This window comes from Dipodomys ordii, unplaced genomic scaffold, assembly GCF_000151885.1.
Source record: "Dipodomys ordii isolate 6190 unplaced genomic scaffold, Dord_2.0 Scaffold36, whole genome shotgun sequence".
Lineage (NCBI taxonomy): Eukaryota > Metazoa > Chordata > Mammalia > Rodentia > Heteromyidae > Dipodomys > Dipodomys ordii.
The window spans coordinates 6,982,198-7,009,424 of NW_012267252.1; the positions used below are offsets into that span (position 1 = coordinate 6,982,198).

At 51.2% G+C, this 27,227-nt stretch overlaps 1 protein-coding gene across 3 annotated transcripts in view; it reads right to left on the reverse strand.

The window, feature by feature from the left end:
* Sh3pxd2a (SH3 and PX domains 2A) overlaps positions 1-27,227 on the reverse strand; it is a 190,681-nt gene that overhangs the window by 33,578 nt on the left and 129,876 nt on the right. For 2 of the 3 annotated variants that reach the window (XM_013017676.1, XM_013017675.1), the window contains exons 9-10: positions 21,035-21,079; positions 14,396-14,527 (exon numbers count right to left, since the gene is read on the reverse strand). In XM_013017676.1, the coding sequence (XP_012873130.1) occupies positions 14,396-14,527; positions 21,035-21,079 (177 nt within the window). The remainder of the gene's footprint in view (positions 1-14,395; positions 14,528-21,034; positions 21,080-27,227) is intronic. The other variant, XM_013017677.1, reaches the window with a different exon arrangement.

The following is a 27,227-nucleotide window of genomic DNA, read 5'->3' on the forward strand; positions in this document are numbered from 1 at the left end:
AAAGCTCAGGGAGGCCCTGCAGGCCAGTCATCAGGGACATGCTCACTCCAGGGTAAGGTGTCTGCAGGGATGCACAGAGGTACCACTGTCAACCTTCTCCAGGCCCATCTGAGGCAGCTGCCCAGCCCACCACAGTCTCCACTATGTTGCGTAGGACCTCACACAAACAAGCCTTTTTCCTAGCTAGGTGTTCCATGGAGAGCTCTGCAGTTGCTGCCCAGAGACCTGGTCTCCTTACCCTTAAAGGTAGAAGGGGGACAGACACATCACTGCTGGCATCCTACTCCAGGCATGGAGGTTACCACAGAGAACAGTTACCAAGAGGTAGAAGAGTGCATCCCCTTGCCTACTGCTTCTCCACTGGCTTCTTTTATATACATCCATATATCCATATGTGTGTGTGTGTATATATATATATATATCTGCAAATGGGTTTAACCTGAACTCTAACAACCTTGTCCTGGAACAACTGTCCTCAAGTCTCAGTAGACTTATTTATGATCTAGGGACAGGTTCTGAGTTCTTTCATGTCTCATTTTCCTTCCTGTCTCTCCCACCTCTATGGATCAGTTTGTCTTCCTGGCTCCCAAGAACAGGATCTAGTGTAGATCCTATTCTGATCCATACCATCCTCAACCACCATACCATATCTACATGCCCCAGAGTCCACCCAGTTCCCCCTAGAGACTTGCCAGTGACTGGCCAGGTAGTGGTAAGAGACACTCGAGAGCACCAATGAAAGATTCAGTTCTTCTCAGCTTTCCTGTCCGTCCCTGCTGCCTCTTACTTCCTCAGCAAGAAAGGGATGCACCAGCAGGAGGACGCTTCAGCTGAGCCAGAGAAGGTAACTCAACTACTCCATGAAGATGGGGGTCGTCTTCTCTGTGCCTAAATGAATGAGCAAATATCGATCTCTAACTCCCTATCTGTTGTTTGCTTGGTTCTGATTTTTTTTCTATTCTGAATATGAAATACACCTCACCCAAGGGCAGAGATGGGATGAGAAGCTAAAGTCGTTGACCTCTATCTCCCCACTGTTCAGCCTCTGAAGTCATCTCATTATTTATAGACCCTTAGAGAAGACTCCCTTCTACAAGTGGCCTTGGGGCCTGGCTACAGTCAGACCAAAAAGGGGAGGTTGTTAAGGTGTGTTATGAGCATTTCCTTTGGGATCCCTTGGGCAATGGCAAGCCCAAGACACTCCCAGCTGAGTCCCAGTCTTCCTGCTACAGTTTCATAGGAAGCAAGCAGTACAAAGCAGCCCATCGTCAGCGGCATCTCTTCAGCTCTGGTTTGTCCCTTCACCTGGAAGATGGATGTCTTCCCAGCCCTCTCTCTCTCTGTCCTGGCCTGTGAATCAGAGTACCTGCCTGGCCCAGCTTGGACTCCAGACAGCCTCCCACCAGCCACTACTAAAAGGGAGAGTCTCTTCCTCCAAGGGCCTATGGGGTTTGAGAGATTGGGGGGAGGGCAGGTTTAGCCTCAAGTCCAGAATCTTCTCCTTGTCTGCTACATCAACACCAACAAGAAGCTCTGGTCCCTCAGAAAGTGCAGATCCTGTCAATCCAAGAAGGTAGTTTGCATTCAGCTGTGCAAGGAGGCTTGTGAGACAGAGCTGGGGCCTGGAAACAGAAGACTGAGAAGAAATACTCCTAAAGGAGCCAGTGAGGAAAGACCCTGGATGCTCATTCTTCCCATGCGAAGCCTGGACGGTGAGGTAAGCTTCCTCTCTCTCCTCCAAGAAACAATCCATCAAAATCCCACCCCGTTGTCTACAAGAGCCATGCTACCATGGGATCTTGCCAGTGCGAGGAAAGCACGCTCCACACCAAGTCAGGCTCCAGGCAACAGAGGTATTGATGCCCAAGTGTGGATGAGTTGATCTGAGGCCTGGCAAGGAGATGCTTGTTGGGGCAAAGGGAGAGGATGAGAATCAGGGCCCCTCAGGACTAGGCTGGAGCCAGGAGGAATGAGAGCCCCAACTTTCTAATGTGCTCAGTTGTTTGTTTTTTTTCTGATATCCTCACCTGACCTCCTGCAGGTCCCTCATACACAATGAAAGAGCATGGCAAGTATGCAGTAAATGAATGCCAGGATCTTTGGTGAATGGACAAGCCGGAGGTGAGGAGGACCCAGGAAGCCCAGAAGATTTTTTTTGGGGGGGGGAGGGGCAAGGGAGTTGAATGAGATTCACCACGTGACTTTGAGGAGGAGGAGGAATGGCAGCAGGAAAAAGGTCAAGCAAGTCTCCGTCCCAATATCATCATGGCTCCAAAAGCTGGGCCCTCCAAAGCTGGGCCCTTGAGATCTCTCCCTGGCTGGCTTGAATGTTGGCCTCTGTAAGTCCCAGAGCTATGGCTTTCACAGATCTTGTTTAACTTGAGAAGGATGGGGGAGGGGCCAAGGAAAATTGCATTCTTCCTCATCAAAGCCAAGACTCTAAAGTAATACTTCTGGTTGTAACTGATCCTGGCCTGTTTGTGATTACAGTCTTTTGCTGGCTCTTTGGCAGGGCAGCCCTGGAACCCTGGAGCATTGCTGACGGGAGAGATACTCTCCCTTACTTGGATAATCCTGTCCTCATCTGACATGACCAAAGACACCCATCAGCCCCTCTGCTTCTAGCAGTTGTCCAGGGCAACTCTTCAAAACATTATTTTAAAGAGAAGAGGAACCCCTCTCATGAAATTCCACAACACTCACATTCTGTCTGTTCCCGGCACCATCCTGCAAACACGAGAAGCCCCAGCTGCCCCAGGGGCTGATGCAAACTAAAGGCAGGGAGGGAGCTGGACTGTCTTCCTCCTTTGCCACCTCCCCCCTTTTATTTGTGTGCACTCACACATGTGCACGCACACAGATGCCCTTTTGCTGCCACAGTACAAAAGTGGCTCGCGAAAGCTCAGCTGTTCTTTCTCCGGAAATTTAATCTGCAAAGCATTTGGCCTCACAAAACCCATTCCAAGATGTCCAGGAGTCCATGATCCCTGTGATCACCATTATAAACCTAGGGATGTTTGCAGCCACTGACCCATTTGGCAGTTAGGGAAAGCTGGCTGAAGGCTGGCCAAGATGGCCAAATGCCCCTGTCTGTTCCCTCTATGCTAAGATCAGCTTGTTTTCAGAGCTCTGGGTTAACAGGGTCTCTGAGGTGCTCCAGATTATGGAGATAAAGAGGTTGCTTCTGGTCTAGCTTGGTAAAGATACAGAGGTCTGGAAAGCAACTGTGTGGCCACTCCTGTCCCTGTGTCTCCCCTCAGTTCTTCAGGTAAGGGCAGCTGATTAAGCTGAGCTTAATCAAGATCCTCTGATGCAAGGCCTGGCACTCCATCCCTGCTGACACTCGAACACTGCTCATTAACACGACACCCTAAGCACGGTGCCAAGTGGCAATACCTTGACCCAATGCCTCGAGCAGGAAATGGATGTCCAGAGTTGGTAGCAAACTTCAGCAGGCCACAGAAAGCTGGTTTGATTTAGCCAGGTATGAGAGAAGCCTGTGGCAATGCTACCGGTATTGGTGCGGAGATCCTAGGCCCTGTATTCCTTACTATTGTCCCCCAATCCCCCTCACAGCTGCTGAAATCCTGCCACAATCCAAAAATGGTAGGCACGCTGAGCTGAGAGGGAAGGCTGGGGCTATGTGAGCTTCCTGCTAGAAGTACAGAAAACATAGAGGAAAGACAGAGCGTCCAGGAACGCCAGGATGGGGTGCCCAGCCAACCTCAACAGCGACCTCACCCTCTTGCTAGGGGGAGAGAGAAAACAAAGAGGTTGTGGAGGCAGAGCCTCAGGTGGAAGGGTGACTCATACCCAGCCGGGGCCAGCAGCACCTCTCCTGCAGCGTGCCATCCCCTGTCCCAGCTTGACTCCAGCCCCTAGAAAGCGGTATACCTGGAATGGGCCCAGGGTCTGTGTTCTCTAGTGGGGGTATGTGAAGGGAACCTTACAGGGAAGTTGGAGGAATGCCATTCTCTGAAATGCTAGAGGGAAGTGTCTTCAAGCCTCAGCCAGGGAGTGAAGGGCCCAGTGGAGTGGTAGAAACTCCTAAGAATAAGATTTCCATGATGACTGAGGCCCAGCCTCAACTCCACCCTCATACCCTCAGCCCTGCCCAATAGGCACCTGGGATTCACACAGTCCAGTCCCTCTCCAAGGACCTGTTTTCAAAGGTAGAACATTCACAAAACTCTTGCAAGAAAATGAGTCAACACACTTCAACTTCAAACTCCCTCTGACTTGCAGCCCCTTGGCCTTTTTCTTACCCCCATAGAACTGACCTCTGCTCTGTGGCTCTTAGCAGCCTGTGAACTCACACCGCAAAGTTCTCTGGGATTAGGCTTTGCAAAGAAGTAAACTCCATAATGGAAGCATTGAGCCCTTCTGACACAGGACAAGCTGCAGTCTGGAGCTTCTGCCTCCCTTCCCAGTTCTGCTACCTTGGGACAAGTTAAACCTCTCCGGGGTCCAATTTCCTCTTTGGAAAGGCAGAATACCAATCTCCACCCTGTCTCTTACCAAGATGTTTAAAAAACTATGTGCTTTTATGTCTTGTAAAATGTAACATACTATGATTTTTTTACAAAGAAATTACCCTGAAAAAACAAAAACCAAAAATCCTCTTTTTGCTGGCAGCAGCAGGCATTTCTCCAGGTGTCCTTTACTTCTGGGATGGCCTTCGGAGCGGGAATGGAAGACAGCAGACAATGCAGGCTGCTGGTCTATGGTTCCAGGACATAGGTACCTACAGGTAGCCTGAAGCAAGGCCGATGAGCCAGATCGTAGAAGGGAGAGAGCTGCGATAGCACATCTGTCTCAGACCCCTGCGCAGTTTGCTCACTTTACAGCCAGTCCTTGGCAGACTTATTCTGACTTTGGCTTTCTCTTCCCTCCCTCCTGTGGTGCTCCTGGGCCATTTCCCCACAATCCAGTCCAATAAAAGCTTAGATCAATTTTAGCATAAGCCTGAGAGATGCCCAGCTAAGAAGGGAAATGCAGAGCTGGGGTTGAAATAATTAAATGAAAGTAAAACAACAGTTTCACATACACATTTCAAACTGGGAAAGAAATGAACTTGGAGCTCTATGAGCCAGAAGCTTCCTCCCCCCCCACACACACCTTTTTTTTTTTTCCCGGGATACAACAGCTCAGGGCCCAGGATGGGGAGCCCTATAGAACACTGCCTACCCCCAGATTCACAGGGCACATGATCTAAGTGGGATGCCCTGGCTGTTCCTCTGCCATAAGGCTGGGATTCTAGCTGAGAACTGGGAGCCCAGAGGATAAGGTTATGGAATGTGGAAAGATGCTGATAGGGACAGGGTGGTTACCCTGGGTTACCCTCGACTACCACCAGAGTAATTACCAAAAACCCAGATGCTGAAGTATGTCAGACCGAGCAGACACAGGAGGAGCTGGGAAAGAACACGGAAGGGTAATTTCTCAACCCAAGTACCCTGAGGTCCTGACAAATTATCCTCCCCAGAATGTGTGCCTTCCGTTATGTAAGAGTGGAGTAAATGTGGGGAGATCTCTTCCCTGCCTTTCAGCTGGGGCATGAGACCCATCACTTCTTAACTAGGGACAAAGGCCATGTGTACGTGCAAGTATGTGTGGCAGAGTTGGGGAGTCAGGACACTTCTGTTCACAGAGGCAACGTCAGGTCAGGGTGACCGGTCATTCTACCTGGCCAAAGCGAGGAGGTGGAGCATCTAGTGCTACTGTCCCACCTGGCCTTCTGGCAGCTGGCCTCTGGCAGTGCTTGGCGCTGACAAGAGTTTGGAGGTGTCCCTGACAACAGCCCTGGTAGACGCAGCTTGAGGAACACTATTTGCAGAGCCTCTTTGTTCCCACTATGCCTGTCCCAACACCCTCCCACATCCAGGATGGCTGGCTCCAAGCATGGCACTCCTCTCATGGCTTTCCTGCTTCAGGATTCTGGGGGTGCCTAATTTCCACTTGTCTTCTGCTTGGCATGATCTCCTGCTGTGCTGCCCTGTGCTACCACTATATGCTTTAAAATATGTATATGCTGTGTGTGTATATATATAATTTTATTGTTATTATTAAGGTGCTGTACAGCGGTGTTACCATTTCATAAATCAGGTAATGAGTACATTTCTTTACATTTCTTTTCTTTTTTGTCAGTTGTGGGGCTTGAACTCAGTGCCTGTCTAAGCATTATTTATTGTTCAAGGCTAGCACTCTATGACTTTGAGTCATATCTCCAACTCCTGGTTATCTGGAGGTTAACTGGAGACAAGAATCTCACAGACTTCCCTCTCAGACTGGCTTTGAACCAAGAAGCTCAGCACTTTTTTTTTTTTTTTTGTCAGTTGTAGGGCTTGAACTCTGGGCCTGGGCGTTGTCCCTCAGCTCTTCAGCTCAAGGCGAGCGCTCTACCACTTGAGCTACAGCGCCACTTCTGGTTTATTGGAGATAAGAGTCTCACACGCACCAGCCTGGGCTAGTTTTGAACCATGATCCTCAGATCTCAGCCTCCTGAGTAGCTAGGATTACAGGCGTGAGCCACCAGTGCCTGGCACCATATATTTTATTACTTTTTTTGTTGTTGGTGGTGGTGGTCATGGGGCCTGAACTCTGGGCGCTGTCCCTCAGCTCTTCAGCTCAAGGCTAGTGCTCTACCACTTGAGCCACAGCGCCACTTCCGGCTTTTTTCTGTTTATGTGATGCTGTGGAATTGATCCCAAGGCTTCAAGCATGCAAGGTAAGCACTCTACCACTGAGCCACCCTCCCAGCCCTCTCTATACTTTTATCTCTGCTATCAGAACCCCTTCATTGCATTAGGCTGGACATAGGCAGATGAGTAAGCAGGACCTCTAGGTTTGGGGTAACTCTGACCACAAGGACTATCCAGGCCTCACTGCCTCTATTGCTGTACCCACCACCTCACAGATCCTCAGGGCTGAAAGAGTTCTCAGAACCAGAGTGCAAGCCAGTCTCAGGCCAACTAGGGAAACCAAGGACACAAAGCAGAAACTGCTGGAGCTGTCCCAGTCCAGTGGTCTCATCTATGGCTATCAGACATTGAGTATTTACTGTGGTCATGCCCTGGTGGCTCATGCCTGTAACCCTAGCTACTCAGGAGGGTGACATCTAAGAATTGCCGTTTGAAGCCAGCCAAAATAGGAAAATTCCATGAGACACTTAAATCCAATTAACCATCAAAAGCTGTAAGCGAAGGGGCTGGAAAAGTGGCTCAGTGGAAGAGTGCTTGCCTTGAATGCATGAGGCCCTGGGTTCGATTCCTCAGCACCACATAAGCAGAAAAAGCTGGAAGTGGCACTGTGGCTCCAGCTGAGAGACAGTGCTCAAGCCCAGACTTACTCCCCCCCACCCCCATCAAAAGAAAAGCTGTAAGTGAAGCCAAGTAAATGGATCTGTGGCTCAAGTTGTAGAGTACCAGTCTTGAGCAAAACAGCTAAGGGACAATGCCCAGATCCAGAGTTCAAGCCCAAGTACTGGCATGCACAGAGAGCAAGAGAATAAAAACAGGATTGGGAGAGAAAGACAGGCAGAGACAGAATGACAAGAGTATTTATGGTGTTCTAGATCCCAGGTAGAGTTCCTTTTGAATCTGCATATATCAACCCTAGAGCTGTTGGCTTAATTATCCCCATTTTATTAATAAGAAAATGGAGACTTGAGAGGACCTAAGAAATTTTCCCAGCATCACCGAAGTTAGAGATCAAATAAAAATTATGACCAGGTTTATCTAGCTTGAAGCTCATGTTTATAATTGCTAGGCTATCCTGCAATCTCCTCCTCAAAACAATCTTTAGCCTGTTGTTGATAAGCCAGGCTGAAGGGCTTGAGGCTCACTCTGCTCTAGGATTTGTGACCCCTGTTCTTCTCCCTCCAGCCAGTTTCATGAGGTGGACAAACTACATACCAGAGATGATCCTAGACCAGAATGGACAGCAATAGCTGATTAGGTGGACAGAGCAGGAACACAAAATGCATAGGAAGAGAAGAGCTATCAGCGAACAAGGTTTGTGGATGGCTCCAGCAGGATCTTCCTCCGATGAAAATCAGCGTATGGGAATTAAACTTTTTTTTTGGCCAGTCCTGGGGCTTGAACTTAGGTCCTGGGCACTGTCCCTGAGCTTCTTTTGCTCAAGGCTAGCACTCTACCACTTGACCCACATTGTCACTTCCAGCTTTTTTTTTTCTTTCTTTCTGTTTATGTGGTACTGATGAATGGAACCCAGAGCTTCATGCATGCTAGTTAAGCACTCTACTAAGCCACATTCCCAGCCTCAGGAACTAAACTCTTATAATAAGGCTGTTTTGGAGATGAAAATGTTGTTTCAATTATCTCTAAAATAATGCAAATTTCAATAAACCTTCTTTTGTAGAGATATCCTATGGTATTTTTATTGGGGTATTCATTTTCTAGGAACAGCATAGCATGAAAGTCTAAATAGACAATCAGATGGTTTCTCAAGCTAAGTACAGAATCCAAGCAAAAGACTTAGAAGATATAGCATCCATTTAAGGAAATGGAAGAGTGGGGAGTGAAGGAGAGAGATAAAGGAGGTGAATTTGATCAGGGAATATCATAGGTATGTATAGACATTTCACAATGAAACCCCCCTTGTTCAACTAATATATGCTAATAAAGATGTAAAAAAAAGAGAAAAAAACCTGGACTGTCTGTAAAGTTATTCAACCCTTACAATATATAGTCCACCCCTTCAGTGCCAGAATGCTTCTGCTCATGAAGTGGGACCCTTATGATGTGTATACAACTTATTTTTTTTTTTTTACCAGTCCTCGGGCTTAAACTCAAGGGCACTGTCTCTGAGATTCTTTTGCTCAAGGCTAGCATTCTACCACTTGAACCACAGTGCCGCTTCCAGCTTTTTCTGTTCATGTGGTACTGAGGAATCGAACCTAGAGCTTCATGAATGCTTGGCAAGTACTCTACCATTAAGCCACCTTCCCTACCCTGATGTATATACAATTTATACACAGTTCTTGGGACACAGGAAGTATTCAAAGGCTGTGCAATAAATAAATGAACTAATTATGAATACTATGAACATTTTTTACCTTTATGCAAAGCTCACATGCTACATCTCACTGATCCTTGTTTTCCAGCACAAAACAAATTGCTTCTCACTTTTCTCTAGTAATCAGGACAGCACTAGATCATTTCTTTTGAAATGCTGGGTGTTAAACCCAGGGGCTTTGTGAATGCTAGGCAAGTGCTCTACACCAAGCTACATCCTTGGTTCAGAGCACTACATTTCAATGCAGATTCTTTACCCTCTCCACTATACACAAGTAAATGGTTATAGCCACCATCTCTTTGGGTGACCCTCCCCTTCCAGCTTCTCTTCTTTAAAACCTACACTCAACAACCACTGATGGAGAAGTTACTAAGCAGCCATGATTATACCCTGTGATGTTCTCCTGGACACAGATGATTAGACCAGAGATGGAGATCTGATGTGAGGTCTGCCAATCCATTGGCTAGCCAGGAACCAATCAGGTTTGAACATTCAAAAAAAATTTTTTTAAAGAGAGGATCTTTCTATGGTGCTCGGGCTGGGGTTCAAATTGTGGGCCCAAAGGGTTTCTTAACTCTGCTTCCCCAGGAGCTGGGACTACAGATATGTACTACTGCACCCAACTCAAACTTCAAATTCTGAACTTACAAAACCAGAGGCCACAGACAATTGTTACTAGCTATCTCAACTGAGAAATTACACAGAATCTGGTGCTGACAGCCAACCAATAATCTGCTGCCTAGGGTGAATGAGAAGAGAAGGAAGGCTTGTCTATGGTACCCAAGGGAGAGACAGATAAGAGTAGCTGCTTTCGTTCCCATTCCTAACCTGCTGAGGCTGGAATTTGCTTCTCACGCCTGGCTTCTGTAAGAGTTACTGAAGACTGGCTTTGTGAAAAGATCCTCCAGCCTTTTAATAACCTCTTGAGCAAGTTGAAGTGAATTTCTATTCTTTGCTCACAAACTGGGACTAAAGCACTGGCTCTGGAAGGGAGTAAAGATTCTCAAGGCTTAGTTTTCTCATTGGCAAACTAAGTGAATGGAACAGAACAGCACAAAATCCCTTGTTTCCCAAGAAAGTATAAGAACCTTCAGTGCATCACTTCAGTGCCAGGAAATAAGCAAAGACTAGGAGGAGGAAAGCTGAGGTAGGAAAAATTCTGTTGACTCATCTCCCCACTTCCTGTCCTGGCCTGCAGTCCTCAGAAGAAAGAAACAATCCTGGAAAAATTGGAGGCAGCTTTGGTTAGCCCAGAAATCAAGAGCAACCAGGACCCTGACATCACCACTCAACAGATGTTAGACCAATTGCTCCTGCTGAAAGGTGCAGCCAGTGTGGTCTTTGAGGCACAAGAATGTCCTACTAGAAGCCAGCATCTCAGGTACTATTCCACAGCATACACAACAATGGCTGCGGCTGCCATTTTGGCACATCTCCTGGGTGGCACAGCTACCAAAACAGTTGACCCTATTGAGCACTGACCCTGACCCTGTTGATCAGTGACCCTGTTGATAGCAGGAGAAAGAAAAAAAAAGTCCTTTTCTGTATCTGTCCCTAGGCTTTCTCTGATCGAAAATGCTTTCCAGAAGCTAGTGGTTCAAGCTCTTAACCCTAGCTACTCGAGAGGCTGAGAGCTGAGGATCACCAGCCCAGGTAGGAAAGTCCATGAGACTTTTTTTTTTTTTTTTTGGTCAGTCGTGGGGCTTGAACTCTGGGCCTGGGCGCTGTCCCTCAGCTCTTCAGCTCAAGGCGAGCACTCTACCACTTGAGCCACAGCGCCACTTCTGGCCTTTATCTGCTTATGTGGTGCTGGGGAATCCAACCCAGGGCCTCATGAATGCAAGGCAAGCAGTCTACCACTGAGCCACCTTCCCAACCCCCATGATGACTCTTATCTCCAATTAACCACCCAAAAAAGTGGCTCAACTGGTAGAGCACTAGCCTTGAGGAAAAACAATAACAACAAAACAAAACAAAAAACCACACACAGAAAAAAAACCCCTCAGGAATAGCACCAAGCCAGGTAGGGACTGCTCTGGGTATCTTTGACTTCTGTACATCTGCATTCCCAGACACAGGCTTATCCTGGATGTTGGGAACACATCACAAGATGAACTGAAATCATCTCATCTTTGGCTGCCTCCAAGTTCAACTATTCAATTACCAACACAAATTCTAACCACCCATGACCACCAGCAGGGTCCCAGAGACATCCTTCAGCAAGGACATGTTCCAGGGAGCTCTGTTGTCATCTCCACCAGCCCATGTCTCCTCCTTTATTTCCCCGGGCATTACCAATCACAACATCACACGTTTATCTACTCCCCACCTGGGACTAGCCTTTTCTGAGCCTCAGGACCTCTAAGGGGATCATGTAACCTCTTTGCCTGTTACTTCAGCCACAAAATGGGTAGAACGCTCTCTACAACTAATGTGTGTTCTGTGACTAGTAGAATGAACGTGGGAAGTGCATGAGCTGGCACCTGGTGTTTACCACATATGGTGCTTATGGTTTACCTTGTAAACACCTCTCTTGCGCAGATCAGAACAGAGTGCTGGCGTGCCCACATCTCCACTTCACTTTGCCATTGTGGTCAGAGCCCAGAGACTCTGATGAGCAGGCAGAGTCAGAAATTGCTGGAAGCCTCTCTATGGATCTCCCATCTGAGGGACTTGCAGCTAAGGAGAAGGCGCACAATGGGAGGCCTAGGGGAAGCTGCTGCCTGGGGCCACTGCCATCCATGCCAATGGAAATGCCTCCACACGCCCACCATGTCCCAGGTCAGGGGCATCACAAGTGGGTCTTTGTTCTAGAGTTCAAAAGCTTCAATCGCCACCCCTTGTGAAGCCAGCTCTCAGATGTACACGCCTCCTTCCCCACCCTCCAGCTTCCCTACCAAGGAACTACCTTCCCAGCTCTGCAACTTGGCACCCTTCCTTTCTCCTCCACCCACTTAGTTTCTGAGGTTAAGCTAGCTATACACTCGGGCCTCCAGGCTTTTGACGGCAATACATAGATGGCCACAGCACTCCGTGCCCCTGTGCAAACACCTGCAGCGGTGCAGCCATCTCCACTGAGGGGCAAGATACAAAACTCCCAGCAGGGCAGAAAAGCCATGTGCACAGAGGCTGGCTCCACCTTACACCCATGGCCTGAATAAGTCACCCCATCGCGGTGTCCAGACTTGGGTCACTGTGTTCAGACTCAGGAGTGGGCTCGTGGAGCTTGTTTGCTCCTTCCCAGTTCTAAGCAGCCACAAGCTTATCTCCAGATTACACAAAGGACAATCACAGCTTAGAGAAGTTAGGGGATGTGAAGCCACTAGCCCACCGGCGGCAGGCGGAATCCTGCTTTGAGGGACAGCCATTCTCTCATAGGGTCTGTGAAGCAGAACTCCCCAGCCACAAGTGATAAAGGAAGAGTCAGGGAGGCTGGGCCTCCTCAGACAGCCATGGCGCGCTCCACACGTGGTATTTCCACATGCTTTCCAGGCCAACACTGACTTTCAAAGTTTTCTCTTAGGCCCAGGCAGGACTCCAAGTATTGATAGGGTCATGGATGTGGATTAAGAAGGGAGAGGGCAAACATGCCCTTGGGAATCACAGAGTCTTAAAGCAGGACAGACTTTCTTCTAGGTGTATCTTCTGCCATCCTGACCAGTGGCTGACCCCAGTGACCTGAGGGGCTCACCCCTTCCTGCTGCTCTGGGGCTAGACAGCTGCCATGACAGAGGGCAGGTGCGGCAGTCCAAGGGTCCCTGAGGGAAGATCTGACCTTAGACAGAACCTCTGTCTTCCTGAGGTGTAAGCTCCCAAATGAGCAACGAATCCCACGCCCCACCACGAAAGGTGCTTAGGGCTTGCGTACCCTCTCCATGGGCAATGGCAGCTTCCTTGGGGAGCAGGGAAGTGGGGCTGGTGGTATAACAAAGACTTGAGGGAATAGCTGGTCGGGAAGAGGACCAGTGTGGTGGCTACCTAGAGCCAAGGGTCAAGGCGTTACACCAGGGACACAGCTCTGCGAGGTGGACAGGGTGACTCCAGGCACAGAGGCAGAGCCTGACCTCTCTGACAGGGGAATGAGTTGTGAAGACTCCAGGGCAAGGAGGGCCATGAGTCAGGCCTGTGCTCACACCTCATCTCTGTGCTCCATCAGCCTGCTGGTAAGACCTTTGGCAGAGTCCTGAGCCCACCTCCTCCAGAGGCTCACTGGGATTGTCTCTTGGTAGCTACTTGTCACCAAGACAGAGGAATCTAGAGTATGTTGATTCCACCTTTAACCTTAGGATGCTTGCTTCCTCTCAATCTCTGTGACTCAGTCACTCTGTCCATAGACATGGCCTTTGGTTTGCCCGCCTTTCACAATATTCAAAGAGTACCGAGGAACAAGGTGAGAACGGGAGGCCCCCCCTGCTCTGGAGAAACCCAGTGCGGGGAGCTCCCATGCACAGCCTTCCCCAGGCAAAGTGGAACTGGAACAACACACTTCCAAGCCCAGTCAAGCGTCACCCGGCACGGCAAGCCGAAGCAAACGGCCCATGGATGTCGTGAGTCTGAGGACCATTGCTGGTCCCGCAGAGCCACACGAACCCCGAACATGGGACTGACAGACTTGGGCTCTTTTTTCCTCCACCTGCCACAACTTCTGCTGCCAAGGACACCAAGGCGCAGTCTGTAAGAACCTTGGAACCAGCAGCCCCTGGGCAGCCGTCGGCACGGCCCCTACGTCTGCTCCTAACGACAAAGCGGCTGCCGCAGGACCCTCTCTGGCTGCAGGACCTGGCTTCGTCCCCATCTGGGTCCTCTTCCCAAATCCTGGCGGCCTCCAGCTCAGCAGGGGGCAGTCAGCTCACCACCCAGACACCGGCCAACTCCCACAGGACCGGTCCTTCCCCAGACAACTCATTGGGGGCCCGGCGACTCTGAACCCTACTGTGATGCTATAGCCATGGTGCCTACCAGCTGGCTGGGTTCTCAGGCCTCGCCTGAGAACCTAGATCTTAGCTTGGAATATGGCCCCCACAGGAGAAACTGCTGTTGAGGTCCGTGGCTCAGGGGACTTCAGAGAGTGTGGGGTTCCCAAGCAGGGCTGGACCTTGCTTTCTGCCACCCGGGTCTTGCGCTAACACAAGCCGGCTAATTACCCCTCAGCCTGAGAGACATTCTTCCACCACCAGGCAAACTGCTGGCCTGCAGCCCAAACCAACAGGGGGAACTTCAGACTCCTCAGCCTTTCTCCCTGCCAGATGGAAATAACGTATAGCTGCAGAGGTGGGGGGAGGAGGACAGGAACAAAACCTAGCCAGGCTGGGGAGCCAGGCTGGAACCCCGAATGGACAGCCAGCGGCCGGGCACTTACCACTTTCGTTCTTCTCGATGACATCCACCACCTCCCCAGCCTGGAGGCTCAGCTCCGAGTTCTCCTGCTTCTTATAGTTGGACACTACCACGTACTGTTCCAGGATCATGGGCTCGGCGTTGGTGTCGGCACCTGGTGAGGGCAGAAAGCACGCGGTGAGCCAGTGGCCAGCCATGGCCCCGCGGCCGGGGCGGCCCCTGTCCATTGCCCCTTCGAGAGGCTGCTCGGTCGCCAGTGCTGCTCCAAGGGCCAGCCCGCAGCCAGGGCTCGAAGCTCGCTGGGCCCCAAGGACAGGCCATATAGCAAGGCCCCACACTGGCCCGCTGCACTGCGGGGACCGGGGGACATGGGGAGCCAGGGGGGACAGGGGAAGGAGAAGGGGGAGGAGGGGGCCAGAGACAGATGGAGACAGAGGCCCAGGAAAGAGAGGGGAAAGCCTGCTGCCCTGAAGAGTTAGTCACAGCCCGGCATGGGGGAGTGTGCAGAGCGGCCTGAGGCTGATGTGGTCTCTAGACTCCTGGGCCCGCCAGGGTGTGAGGGGAGGGCCAGGAGCAAGCAGTGGGCGGCCCATGAGGGCTGAGGCCACAGTGCAGGAAGGAGAGAGAAGAGGCGGAGGGGGCAGGCCCAGGACGAGGCCCCAGCCTTTACCCCAACCAAGCCTGTAAGCCAAGAGAGAAAAGGCAGCAGAGCTCCCTGAGGCGGGAGAGGGAGAGCAGGAGAGAACTCCACAGCCCAGGCCCTGCGAGGAGTCCAGAGGGTTTGAGGCCGCCAATCACTGGGGCTTACTCGCAGCCCTTAAATAGAAACACATGAGACCCATCGAATGAGGAGCAGGGGGTGGAGGCAGGGGAGGGGAGGAGGGCCCAGACTGTTTACTTGAAACCCAAGAAGAAAGTCCCAGCGCCAGCACTGGAGCCCAGCCCACCCCCCCCCCACCCCCATCCCCACACCTCCGCCAACTTTTCCTCAAGTTCGGCTCCATTCCTGTCCTTCTGGCAGGCTCAGCCTCAGGATGCCCCAGTGGGCCTAGCTTCAGCCCTCACCAAGAGCCTTGGTCTCCCTCTTCCAAGAGTGCTGGGATGTGCTCAAACTCCAGCAGCCTCCAGCCACCTTCTTAGGAGATCCAAGGGCCTAAGGCTGAGGTAGGGAGGTAGGGAGGGAGGGTAGGTAGGCCGCAGGCTCCAAGGAGTAAGTAACTGGTCTGCCTCACCAGCTACTGGACCAGTGTGACATTCGTTCAGGAAACACCAGGCTGCAGGGTAGACCACCTGGCTATCCCCATCTGGCTTACTGGCTGTGTGGCTAAATGTGCTCCATAAACCCTTCTGTGCTTCAACAATTACCATTACCTAAAGCTAATGTTATGTGCCCTGCCAGAAGCTAATACAATCCACCAGCCAGGATCCAACTCGTCACCTCCTTCAGGAAGCCTTCCCAAATAGAGCTATCTAGCCCAAAGGGAGGTCCTAGGACACTACTTAAACCTTTTGTCATTCAGACACTGCAGTTCACTGGAAGCTGAGGCAGGAAGATCTTGAGTTCAAGGCCAGCCTGGGCTCCAGAATGAGACTCCATCTCAAAACCAAAGTCAAATACAAAAATCTATGCCTGCCAATCTCCTTGCACTGGGGGCTTCACATCCCTAGCCTGGCCATACCAATGGCCAAGATTCCTCAATCCAGTCACATCCCGTCACAAACCCCTCCCTCTTTTCCCATTTTACATTCTTAGAGGCTCAGAGAGGGCAAGAGACTCCCCCCAGCTCCTACAGCTGGTATAGAGAAACCCGTGTGTGTGTGTGTGTGTGTGTGTGTGTGTGTGTGTGTGTGTGTGTGTGTGTGTGTGTGTGTGTGTGTGTGTGTGTGTCCACAGTACTGGAACTCAAGGTCCTGGAGCTCTCACTTGGTATTCATGGCTGCCACTCTACCACTTGCGCCACACCTCATTAGTTCCTGGTTACAGAGCTTCTCATTTCTGTTTCCACACACCCATTGTTCTTCTGGCATAATAAATCTTCTACTTAAAGGTACAGAATCACCCAAAGAGCTTTTCAAACACCTCACAGGGGGCTGGGAAGGTGGCTCAGTGGTAGAGTGCTTGCCTTCTATGCATGAGGCCCTGGGTTCGATTCCTCAGCACCACATAAGCAGAAAAAAACAGAAGTGGCGCTGTGGCTCTAGTGGTAGAGCACCAGCCTTGAGCTGAAGAGATGACAGACAGCGCCCAGGCCTAGAGTTCAGGCCCCATGACTGACAAAAAATTAAATTAAAAAATAAAAACCCCAAAGATTGGGTCTCAGTGATCCTGGTTTAACTGGTCAGGTATTTGTATGACGCCCCCCCCCAATTTGGAGTGTATTTAAACACTTTTGCCCCTATATGGTGTGCCCCCCCCAGCCCCAGTGGGGCCCTCTGGAGCCGCAGAAGGGATTCTGTCCAAGCTGAGGTGTGCCCTGTGGGTGGGTATGCACATATAAGCCCCAGGCAGCCCCTCCAAAGCCAGGATTGTATTTCAAGCAGAAATGTACCCAACAGCTGGGCAGCAGGGGGGCTCCGCCTCTGCATGCGGGTGCTGGCAGCTTTTGCGCGTGCGCCTGCCTGCCTGCCATGAGCCATCAGCGAGGCTGGGCTGACAGATGGCCTCCCACTGTGCCCTGGGGGACATCAGAGCAGACCTGGGAGGCTGGGGCCAGCAGCACTTCCTAAGGGCACAAGCACAAAATCATGCTGGCCTCTGCCCTGTGGGGCCACACCTGTCTGGTTTGGGGGATCCTGGGTGTGAAAAGTGAGAAGGGCAAAACTCAAGATCCAAATAGAAGAGAGGAGTTCCCCAGCAAGAGCTCCCCAAGTCCCAAGGGCATGGCAGTCATACAGGTGACACTGAGTCTCCATCAGCAGGGCCTCCTGCAGAGTCTGACGGTGGTGTTCTACTGCTCTGCTTGATTCTCACAACCACCTTATGCAGTACAGGCCCTGTGACAGCCCCATTTTACCTATGGGCAAACAGTCTCACCAGGAGAAGAAACTTTGCTACAATCATGCAGCTAGAACTGAGCCCAAGCCCTGCTACGATCAGAGTCTTAAATTCTGTACCACACATGACTGATGCCAGGCCTTCAGTGGGGGCCCCATTACATCCTCAGACACCCGGTACACAGGTGACGCCTCCTACAGACAGGAGTGTGGGTTGCTTTTTGACTCTTGTTACCCAGACGGACTAGACCACGATGCCTGTGTGTGTGAAATGAATGAACTGCCAGACAGAGGGACAGTGACTGGATGGCCTCACCTCCCAAATGGGAAAGGTGTCAGGGAAACTGAGGCAAGAAGGAACAAGGAGCTCTGGGTTTGGGGCCAGATGATGTCAGCAAGGAAGGACAAAGCGGAGGTGCTGGAAGGTGGACAGACATCAGCTCATTTTGATCCAGGCCAAGAAAAATCTGAGGCAAGATTTCAAAGTGGAGAAAAATCGGCAGGCCATGCCCACCGCCCCTACCCCCGCCCCCATTCCTGGAAAACTGGCTAGAGCTTCCTGAAGACTCTGGGGTAGAGGTAGAGAAGGGAAGAGAACATTCTTCATTTACTGTTGCATAGCAGGGGCAGGCTGAGGCTCTTCTAGGAGGCAGCTGAGGCTGAGGGACAAACACAGGGACACACATACTTTGTCCTTCCTGCTTCCCTCCCACTCTGCTCCCCACCACCGTAGCCTCAGCACATTTGGGTTCCCAGCTGGCCCTCTCAAGCATCTGTCTCTTAGAGTGTGGCTGCTGCCCCCGTGGGCAGGCGGGCGGGCGGGCAGGCGCTGGGAGCAGGTATCCAGATGAGAAAGCACTCCAAAGGCCAGGCAGCTGGTGGGCAGTGATGTCATTCCATAGAGCCGGCTCTGGATCCCCTCCCAGCCACGGCCAGGAAAGTTGGGGGCTGGAGGAGTCTGCCTGGGGGAAGGGAGGGCCAGTGGCAGAGCTGCCTGTGTTCAGATGAGAGGGTTTGGGCCGAAGCATGGACACAGTGTGGGTCCCTTCTAGGGAGCGCAGCCCCTCTGGGGCTGGGAGTTTGGTCAGAGGTCTCCCCCAGGGGTGGGAACGCCCACCCCAGCATCGTGCTTCACTCCAGAGCTCCTGGCTGGCCTGCTGGGGTCCAGGGCCGTGCCTGGGATTCTCTCCCACTTTGCCTCACACCTGCATTCCTCCACCTACCACCTGGATGGAACTCTGGCCGCTGCCCGCTCTTGGCTGCCAACTTAAACTTCAAAATGAGGCCTTTGCCAAGTCAGTCCACTATTCCAGCACTTCCAAGGGCTCCCTGGTGCCTATAGAATAAAGGCCAAATTCAACTCCAGTCTTTCTTGCAATCTGAGCTCCCCAAGTTTCCTGACCCCTCCCCCACCATTCTGTGCAACAGCCATAATTGGACACACATGTCTGAATGCCTACTATGTGCCAGCAACACTGCTCTACGCATGATTTTCCTTTCCAAGGCTGTGCTAGAGCCATGCCCCCTGCCCAGAAAGCTTCCCTCTTCTCTGAGTACCCCAGCATTTCTGCCTCCAGGAAGATCCTTTACCACCCAGCCATGGTACCCTCTTTCATCCTCAGCCAGTCTGCTGCCTTAGTATGGTGTTCGCCCAGAACGGATGCCATAGGTGCACAGGAAGCACTCATTGCCTCAGACTTGAGATGTAAAGGCTTAGACTTAGTCTGAGGAGCTGAGGGCCAGTCCTGTTTTGCTCTTGTTTGCTCTGTGACCCTGGGAGGGAAACTTAACCTCTCTGAGCCTTAGCTCCCTCATCTGTAAACAGGAACCATAACAGGACCTCGTGGGACTGTTCTGAGCATGCAGTGAAGTGACAGGAGTTAAAGCCCCGGGTAAACTGCAGACAGCTGTTTCCAGACCAAACAGAAAAGAATGGGGAGGAGCTAGAAAAGAGTCTTGTAACCAGCAGGCAGGCAGCTCTAAAGAGCTGCACCCTAAAGAGGAACAGAGGGGGAGGCGTGGGGCTGGTGTCTCTACAACATGCCCCCTCAGACCCCACCTCCGGGAAGAGAGTAGGCCCCTACCAGATGCAGAGTCTGCTCAGCGCCCCTGGGTACCACTGGGGTGCACACTAGGCCAAGCAGCCCCAGGACCCTTATCTGTTAGGACTCCTGCCTCGGCTTGTATCCTCCGAGTTTCAAAATCCTCCAGCATTCCAGAAGGAAACCCAAGGCCCACAGAGGCCTGGTGGCCTGCCTTAGAACAGCCCTGGACTTCCAGTGCAGCTGCCTCACCCCCGCCGCCTTCCCTGCGCCTCTAGCTCCTGACAGCTGGGGATCATCCTCTGGAGCCAGGCCTTGTGGATAGCTCCGCCCAGGCCCCCCATCACCCTCTCATCCTGGGCACCCCACCAAGGGCTCTCCACAGCCCCATGGCGGGGCTCCTCCCAGGATGCCCTATACGTTTAGTGAATAGAATGTATTGCCCTGGGCCAAGTGGGCTCCAGCTCACTGGCTTGTGCAGAAGGGAAAAAGGGACAGGCGCCCAGTGATTAGCTCAGGCTCAGGCCCTGGTCACAGGGAACACCAGGAATCCAAGGCAGGGGGCCCTCCCCTTGCTGCCTCCCCTCCTCCTAGCCCCCTCTCCCATGAAGTCCACCTCCACTCCACACCAGCTGACAGGATGAGAGGGAGCTCTCACATCAGACGTTAGTCTGGGAGCTGACCCAAACCCCTCTGGCCCCTGACACTTGATCCTTGTCCCCTAAACCTCCTAAACCCTGGATCTTTGCTCTCAGAAATGAAAAGGCCCCACAGGAGATGCTTCTGGAAATCCTATTTCTGGCCCCCACCCCCAGCATCTCCCTCTTGGCACTGTCCGGGTTTTTCTGCCGCCATGCATTAAGACCAAAGGCTCAACCTAAGTCCCTGACCTGTGGCCCAGCTTTGCCAGACGCCAGCCAGGTCCCAAGTCCCTTAAAGCCATCTCTGCCAGGCAGGCCAAAGGCCTACAAGCTCCCCGAGGCTGGAGGTGGCTCCCAGGCTCAGGGCTGCTGTGACCCTGTGGGGACTGTGACCCAGTATTACTCAGCCACAGGCACAGGACGACCCCGCGCTAGCCCAAGTCTCCAACTCCCCGCCCCCCCTGCAGTGAACTCTCAGGAAGCCAGGTTTGGGGAGCAAGGACCTCAGTTCAGCTCCCTGAGGCAAGGTGACTCATTCTGGCAGGACAGCCTCATGATCACCGGGATGGCCCGTGCGACAGACAGCTCCCCACCCCCATGACCCTGACACTTCCCGGGTGCCAGGCTCCCCTTGAGTGGCATCCCATCTCCCGGGGGAGGTTACGCAACCCTCCTAAGAAAGCACAGCGCGGACGTGGCAAGGCCAGGATTCAAACGCACACACACCGGGGCCAGCGCGCACGGGGGGTGGGGGTCATCTCACACTGTAACGTGGGCCCCTCACCACCAAACATCCCCAGCTGGCAGCAGGGAGGAAGGACAGCAAAGGGTTTGTCTGGCAGGCGAGGGCATAGAGATGCCACGCATGCCAATAAAAGACCGTCACTGGGAAGCATGCAGAAAGAAAGCCGCCTGGAGCACAGAACACACGTGCCATGACACACATGTTCACTAGCATGCACGTACACGCACGCCAGGCCCTACCTGTCACGTCCTTCTTGGGAGATTCAGCCCAGCTGGACAGCCACACTTCCAAGCCCCAGCAGTGGGCAGCAGCAGGAGAGGAGAAGCAGAGGAGAGAACTGTTAGGCAGGCCGGAGGTCCACGCAGAGTGGCTCCAGGCGGCGGCAGGGCAGCAGTGCTGGTGCCGTGGGCGGAAGACGGGGAGGGGAGGGAAGTGATTTCCTGGCCTGGGACTGCCGCTGGGTGTGGGCCTGTGTGATTACAGAGGCTGGATGGGGATAATGAGGTGTCTGTCGAAACGCAGGAATTCTCCGGAGCCCAGAATCCTCCCCAGTTCCTCCTCTGGATTGGGCCCCCTTGGGTTGTCAGGGCCCCGGAGACAGCAGCTCGGTTTTGCCTCGGTGGCCACGTGGGTTGCTGGCCCCTTGGGACCTGATGGCTTTGAGGACTCTCGCAGGCTAACAGGCTCAGCAGACCGAATCCAGAACCTCCACTGTCAGGGTTGGTCGCACCCAAGGCCAGTCTCTAGGTCATGTGGAAACATCTACTAGGCCTTGAAGTCTTTGTCCAGCCCTTGCCATAGCCCCATCCAGGGAGGGGGACCGACAAGAAGGACCCAGTGGGTGAATGTGAGCTCCCCTCCCTTTAGAGCCCAACCCAGTCCCACCCAAACCAAACCAAATCTAACCCTGCAGAGGAACCTCTGTGACCAGGAGTTTGGGGTGGGAGTGGATGGGTGGGAAGGATCTATTCTAGGCTTACACAATGGTGGCCCCTTTGGGTCTCAGTTTCCTCACCTGGAAATGGGGTTATATTGTCTTCCAGGCAAAAGGGAGGAACAAAAGGAAAGTCGCATAAAATAACATGTAGGTGTGAGATGTGATACTGTTAGCCAGGTAACAAGGCAGAAAGCTCTTGGCGGTTCACTGGCGTAAACATTAGCAGGGCATCAGGTCATACCTGTGTGCCTACAGTGGTCCATTTGGCACCTGTGATAACCCCACGAAGTAGGCACACATTCTCAGGCCCCATTTTACAGGGGCGGAAATGCTCAGACAGAGGAGGCAACTGGCCCAAGTGTCTAGAAGCCAGGCATGGAACCTGGTGTGGCAGTGCCCCAAGACCAGTGCTCCATGTTGGGCTGTCCCTCACCTCTAAGAGCAGAGCACTAGCCACAGTGGGGACAATTACAAGGGAACATTGAGGTGCAGGTCTTGCAGATTTTACCCGAGAACCAGGGCTGTGACCCCTTCACAGCTAGCTACAATGAACAGCAGATAAACAGCAACATTTACAGTTACTGTCTGTCTCATTTGTAGTGTGTATTTCACACACAGCAACTCATTGACTTCACACAGCAAACCTACAATGAAAAGCACTATTATTCCCTTCATCTTGTATTAGAAGAAACTAAAACCGATAGGCTAATTAGCTTGTCTGAGGCTGTATAACTAGTAAGAGTGTCCGTCTCTTTCAAGGTTGCAGAGATTGGCAGAATTTCCTGACTGTGGTATGCATATGCCACAGCCTCAAGCTGCAAGAGTGATAACTAGATAGCATTCACTGCCAGAACACACTGGTACCTTGTCCTACCTCCCAGCACTCTCAGACACCAAGTCAGCTGGAGGTGGGGACAAACAGAGCTGGGTCTGAGGCCAGAGCCTCTTAGTAGGTCTAGCAGTGAGTTGCTTGATGCTGGTGCCATTGTCCTGGAAGGCTGGTACCAGACATACATACAGAGGACTGCTCAGGCTTTTTGCTGTTGTGGCCCGGGAAGGATGAGTACAGAAGAAGGGACTAACCAGCTTAGAACTCATCTTTGTAAGATTCTGACTTACTGTACCCAGTCCTTGTTCCCTAACAAGGTTATGCTCGGATAGTGCAGGCCTAGTCCAGCCCCCTCTAAATCTACACAGCCTTGTACCGGCCCAGCTTAGAGACCATCTCTACCACCAGTAGCCTTCTACCATGCACACTTCCATTTTGGGCTCCTTTTGGATTCTTTGTGAGAAAACATTTTAGGAAAAAGTACACGTCTTCTAGTGAACCATAGGAAGGCACTTGACCCAGGCCCAGAAAATCCAGAAGTGATTCTGGGCCAAGGAAGTTAAGGCTGCTCAAATGCCCCCTTGTAATACAAAAGCAGCCACAAACACAATGGAAAACAAGGAATGGGCCATGTTCCAATAAAGTTTTATTTAGACAACCACAGAGTAAGCTAGATGGGGCCAGCAGCAGACAATTTGAGCTTACTCTTCTTGCCTTCCTCCCTCCCATAAGCAGCTCTCCTTTTCTTGTTCCCAAAGGAAACTGGAAAGCAGACCAGAAACAAGCCTGTCTTAAAAAAAAAAAAAGTCTTTCCAAATGGTTTATTTCCCAATCCCTGTACAAAATAAATCCAGTCCTTCTTTTCTCCTGGGGTGAGAGAGAGCCATCCACCTTGTTACAATGAACAGAAGAGATGCCTTGGCTCACAAACCCTGGCCGAGAGGCAGAGAGGGCTTGCTGGCTCGGGGAAAGAGGCAGGCGCAGCCAACAGAGTGGCTGCCACAGACACAAACCAACTGCTTCCTACTCTCTCTAGACCTTCTCCACCTCCCTCTCCTCGGTGACACAGAACCAAGCTAAATGAACAGGGTTTTTTGGCCTGCTGGAATACAAAGGCCATCAGATTGCAAATCTGAATGCTTGGTCCTGCTGAGGACTAGCTGTGTGACCTTGGGAGAGTGGCCTAACTCCGCTAGGCTTGAATGCTCACATCTCTATAATGAAGCATCTGGGCCTACTATTCTCTAACGTTGTTGTGTGGTACTCTAGACTTTCCCAATGGAAACCTGTCGCTCACCATAATAAAAGCTGTGTGATAGAGCTGAAATGAATCTTTCCAGAGAAAGAGACAAATGTACTTGAATGCAGGCTCAATGTCTGGAAACCCAAGTCTAGTCATTAAGGTTTGAATATGAAATGTCCCCCACAGGCTCATGTACTAGGTAGGAGAGACTTGGTTGCCAGCTGAGAGGTTCCAAGGGCAGAGGTGTAGAACAGGAATAATAGAAGCCTGTGGGTTACTCAGGAGGCAGAGATGGGAAGACTGAGGCTAGAGGCCAGAGATGGGGAAAAAAGGTAAGAAAAACAAGCTGGAAAGCAGGATATGGTAGCTCTTAGCATGAGTGGCTAAAATGAGAAGGAAAAAGTTCCAAGCCAACTCTGGCACCAAGTTCACAGGATCCATCTCAATCAACAAAAAGCCAGGCATGGTGACATGTGCCTTTCATCCCAGCAGTGAAGTAAAGAAGGTCTTGGCCCAGGCCAGCCTAGAAAAATAATGAAAAGAAAAAAGCCCAGGGATGTGGCTCAAGTAGTAGGTAGATTGCCTGTCTGGGCAAATGCAAGGCCTTGAGACCCAGCACAAGTGCCACCAAAAACAAAACCAACAATCAAAACAAGCTGTGTAATCCCAGTTACTCAGGAAATGGAAAGATGGCTGTCCAAGGCCACTTAGGGCAAAAGCACAGGACCCTATCTGAAAGACAAAGTCAAGTCTTCACTGGCAGAGCAACCTCCAATCTGGAATGCTAAATTCAATCTCCAATACTACCACAAAAATACACCAGCCAGCTGACTGTGGTTCATGCCTATAATCCTAGATACTCACAAGGTTGAGATCTGATTTGAGAGGTTGGATCACCCTCCAGCCCAAGCAGAAGGTCCATGAGACCCTTATCTCCAATTAACCACCAAAAAGTCAGATGTGGAGCTGTGACTCAAGTGACCGAGCACCAGTCTTGAGCAAAAACAGTTTAGAGACAGCACCTAGGCTGTTTAAGCCTTCAAGCACAAGTACCAGCACCAAAGAAAAAGGAATAGAAACTTGGTTCCTGTGCTGACTCTGCTACTTTTGTTCACAGATGGAGCATTTAGCAAGTCCCCCACCCCGCCCCCCTTATAACCTGGAGTTTCACAAAAATATCTACACTATTTTCTTTTTGAGTATTTTCAGGATGAAATGATTTATGGGGGAGGGAGTAGGAACAGGTCCCTGGGGCACAAAGGGAAATGGGTGACAGGGATAAAACCGGCAAAAGCCCTGGGCTCCTGGGAGAGGGGAGGGATGGGAACAGAGTGTCTTGCTCTGCATCCCATGGTGCTTCTGTAGCCATTCTCGCTGGCTGGTTGAGCCCACAGGAATCATGGCCTAGAAAATCCTGATTCTCACAAGGTGTGGTGAGAAAAAAGGGCTTCGCAGATGCTGTGGCCCTGATTCTTGTCAGGTGGAAAGGATGGGGAGAAATCCAAAGGGTAGGGCAGGTGCCCCTGGTTTTATAAAAAACTGTCCCCTAGCCAATCCCCAGGAATGCTATGTTCCACCAGACTAAGTCAGGTGAGGGCCTGCACATTCTTAACACGGCCCCCCAAAGCACTGAGGACTGGGCTCAATGTACCCAAAGCCAGCCCCAACCATGATTCCAGGAAAGCTTCCCCATAGGAAATAAGCTCCACCCATCCCATCCCAACTAATAAATCGAGGAGGCTTGGAGCCCAGGTGGAGACAGCAGTGAGTACAGATCAAACCCCACAGAGACTTGGGGGGCCAGGGCAGGGCCACCCCCTTACTGGCTTTTGCAGCTCCAGCCCTGGGCTCCTGGAGTGGAGGGGCCTGAATGGAATGAAAACCTCCTGTCTTCCCACGCCCTTCCCTCCTTCAGGATCCCACTGGAGACCTCTCCCTCCTCGGGAATTTTATTGTTCTTGCTGCAGCCTTGAGTTGGTTCCTAAATAACCCATGCATTCTCGTCTTTTCCTTGCTTTCACACAGCTAAACTCTGCACAGGGCTGGATTAGTAGGATTTCCCACAGGCTCCACATCTTCTTTTCTTTCCTGATGACACAGCCCAGAAACATGGCCACCACCTCCAGACTGCCAACTTAGGATCTAGCAGATGCTTTACCACTGTTTACTAGCAGCATTAGGATTTACCTAAGTGAGCACACTCCTGTCTGACACTGGGCTATTCCATCATAAATACAGCATTCCGCACTAGTCCTTCACAAAGAGGTGGTCTGGCTACCCGGATGTTCCCCTCTGGGAGAGCATAGCACAGGTTACCATGACAGGCAGTCAATCAAAATCCACTTGTGTGGAGGCTGGCAATGGTTACCACCTTACTGCTGTGCTATATAGTCTGAGCAGGGTTTGTCCTGGCTGAAGCTCAGGTGTAAACTTAGCTGCCAGTTGGTGCTGGAAGGTGAAGCTGTATGGCAGGGTTTGGGTCATGGGGCAGATGTGTGTGGATTGGAGGGTGAGGGGTTAATGCTGCCACTGTGCTGGCTCAGACCTGAGCCCTACGGGCTCCTCCTCTGCAGGCAGGGCTGCCTTCCTGGAGGTGTGCTTCTTGCAGTCAGTCACCTAAGCTTAGACAGAAGGGCCTGGTGCTGGTATAACATTCTTCTGTCATGGGACTTAAAATCATTCATAATTGATGAACAAGAGGCCCTGTGATTTCATCGTGTAAATTATGTAGTTGGTTGTACCTGTGACCTGAGGGTTCTGGGTCACAGACTTGAACTAAATAAATGGAAGTGCTTAAGAAATCGAAGGGCAGAAGGCTGAAATTCTGATGAATATCTTTTCAAAGACCTAAAACCTGTTTGTCACTTATACAACCACTTTGGAAAGCAGTCTGGAGGGTCCTCAGAAAACTAAACATTGACCTCCCTTATGACCCGTCATACAACTTCTAGGCATCTATCCTGAACAACAGGAACCAGGATACAAGAACACATGCACCTCCATGTGTATTGCAGCACTGTTCACAATAGCTAGGATATGGAAACAACCCAGATGCCCCACCACAGATGAATGGAACCAAAAATTGTGATATCTATACACAATGGAATATTATGCAGCCATTAGAAAGGACAAAATAATGGCATTTGCAGGGAAATGGATGGAACTAGAAGAAATCATGTTGAGTGAGGTAAACTAAGAGCAAAGAGACAAATGGCACATGGTCTCCCTGGTAAGTGGATGTTAAATCTAAAACATAAGGTGATATGAGAATTAACAAGATCTGAGAAGCAAAGGACCTCCATTCATCTGGTCGAATCATTACTAAATAACCCCATGCTGATAATCACATGTATGGTATATTTGTGCACACCAGAGGGAAACTAGGAGGAGGACACAGAACTAGAGGGAATCAGGGAAAAACAT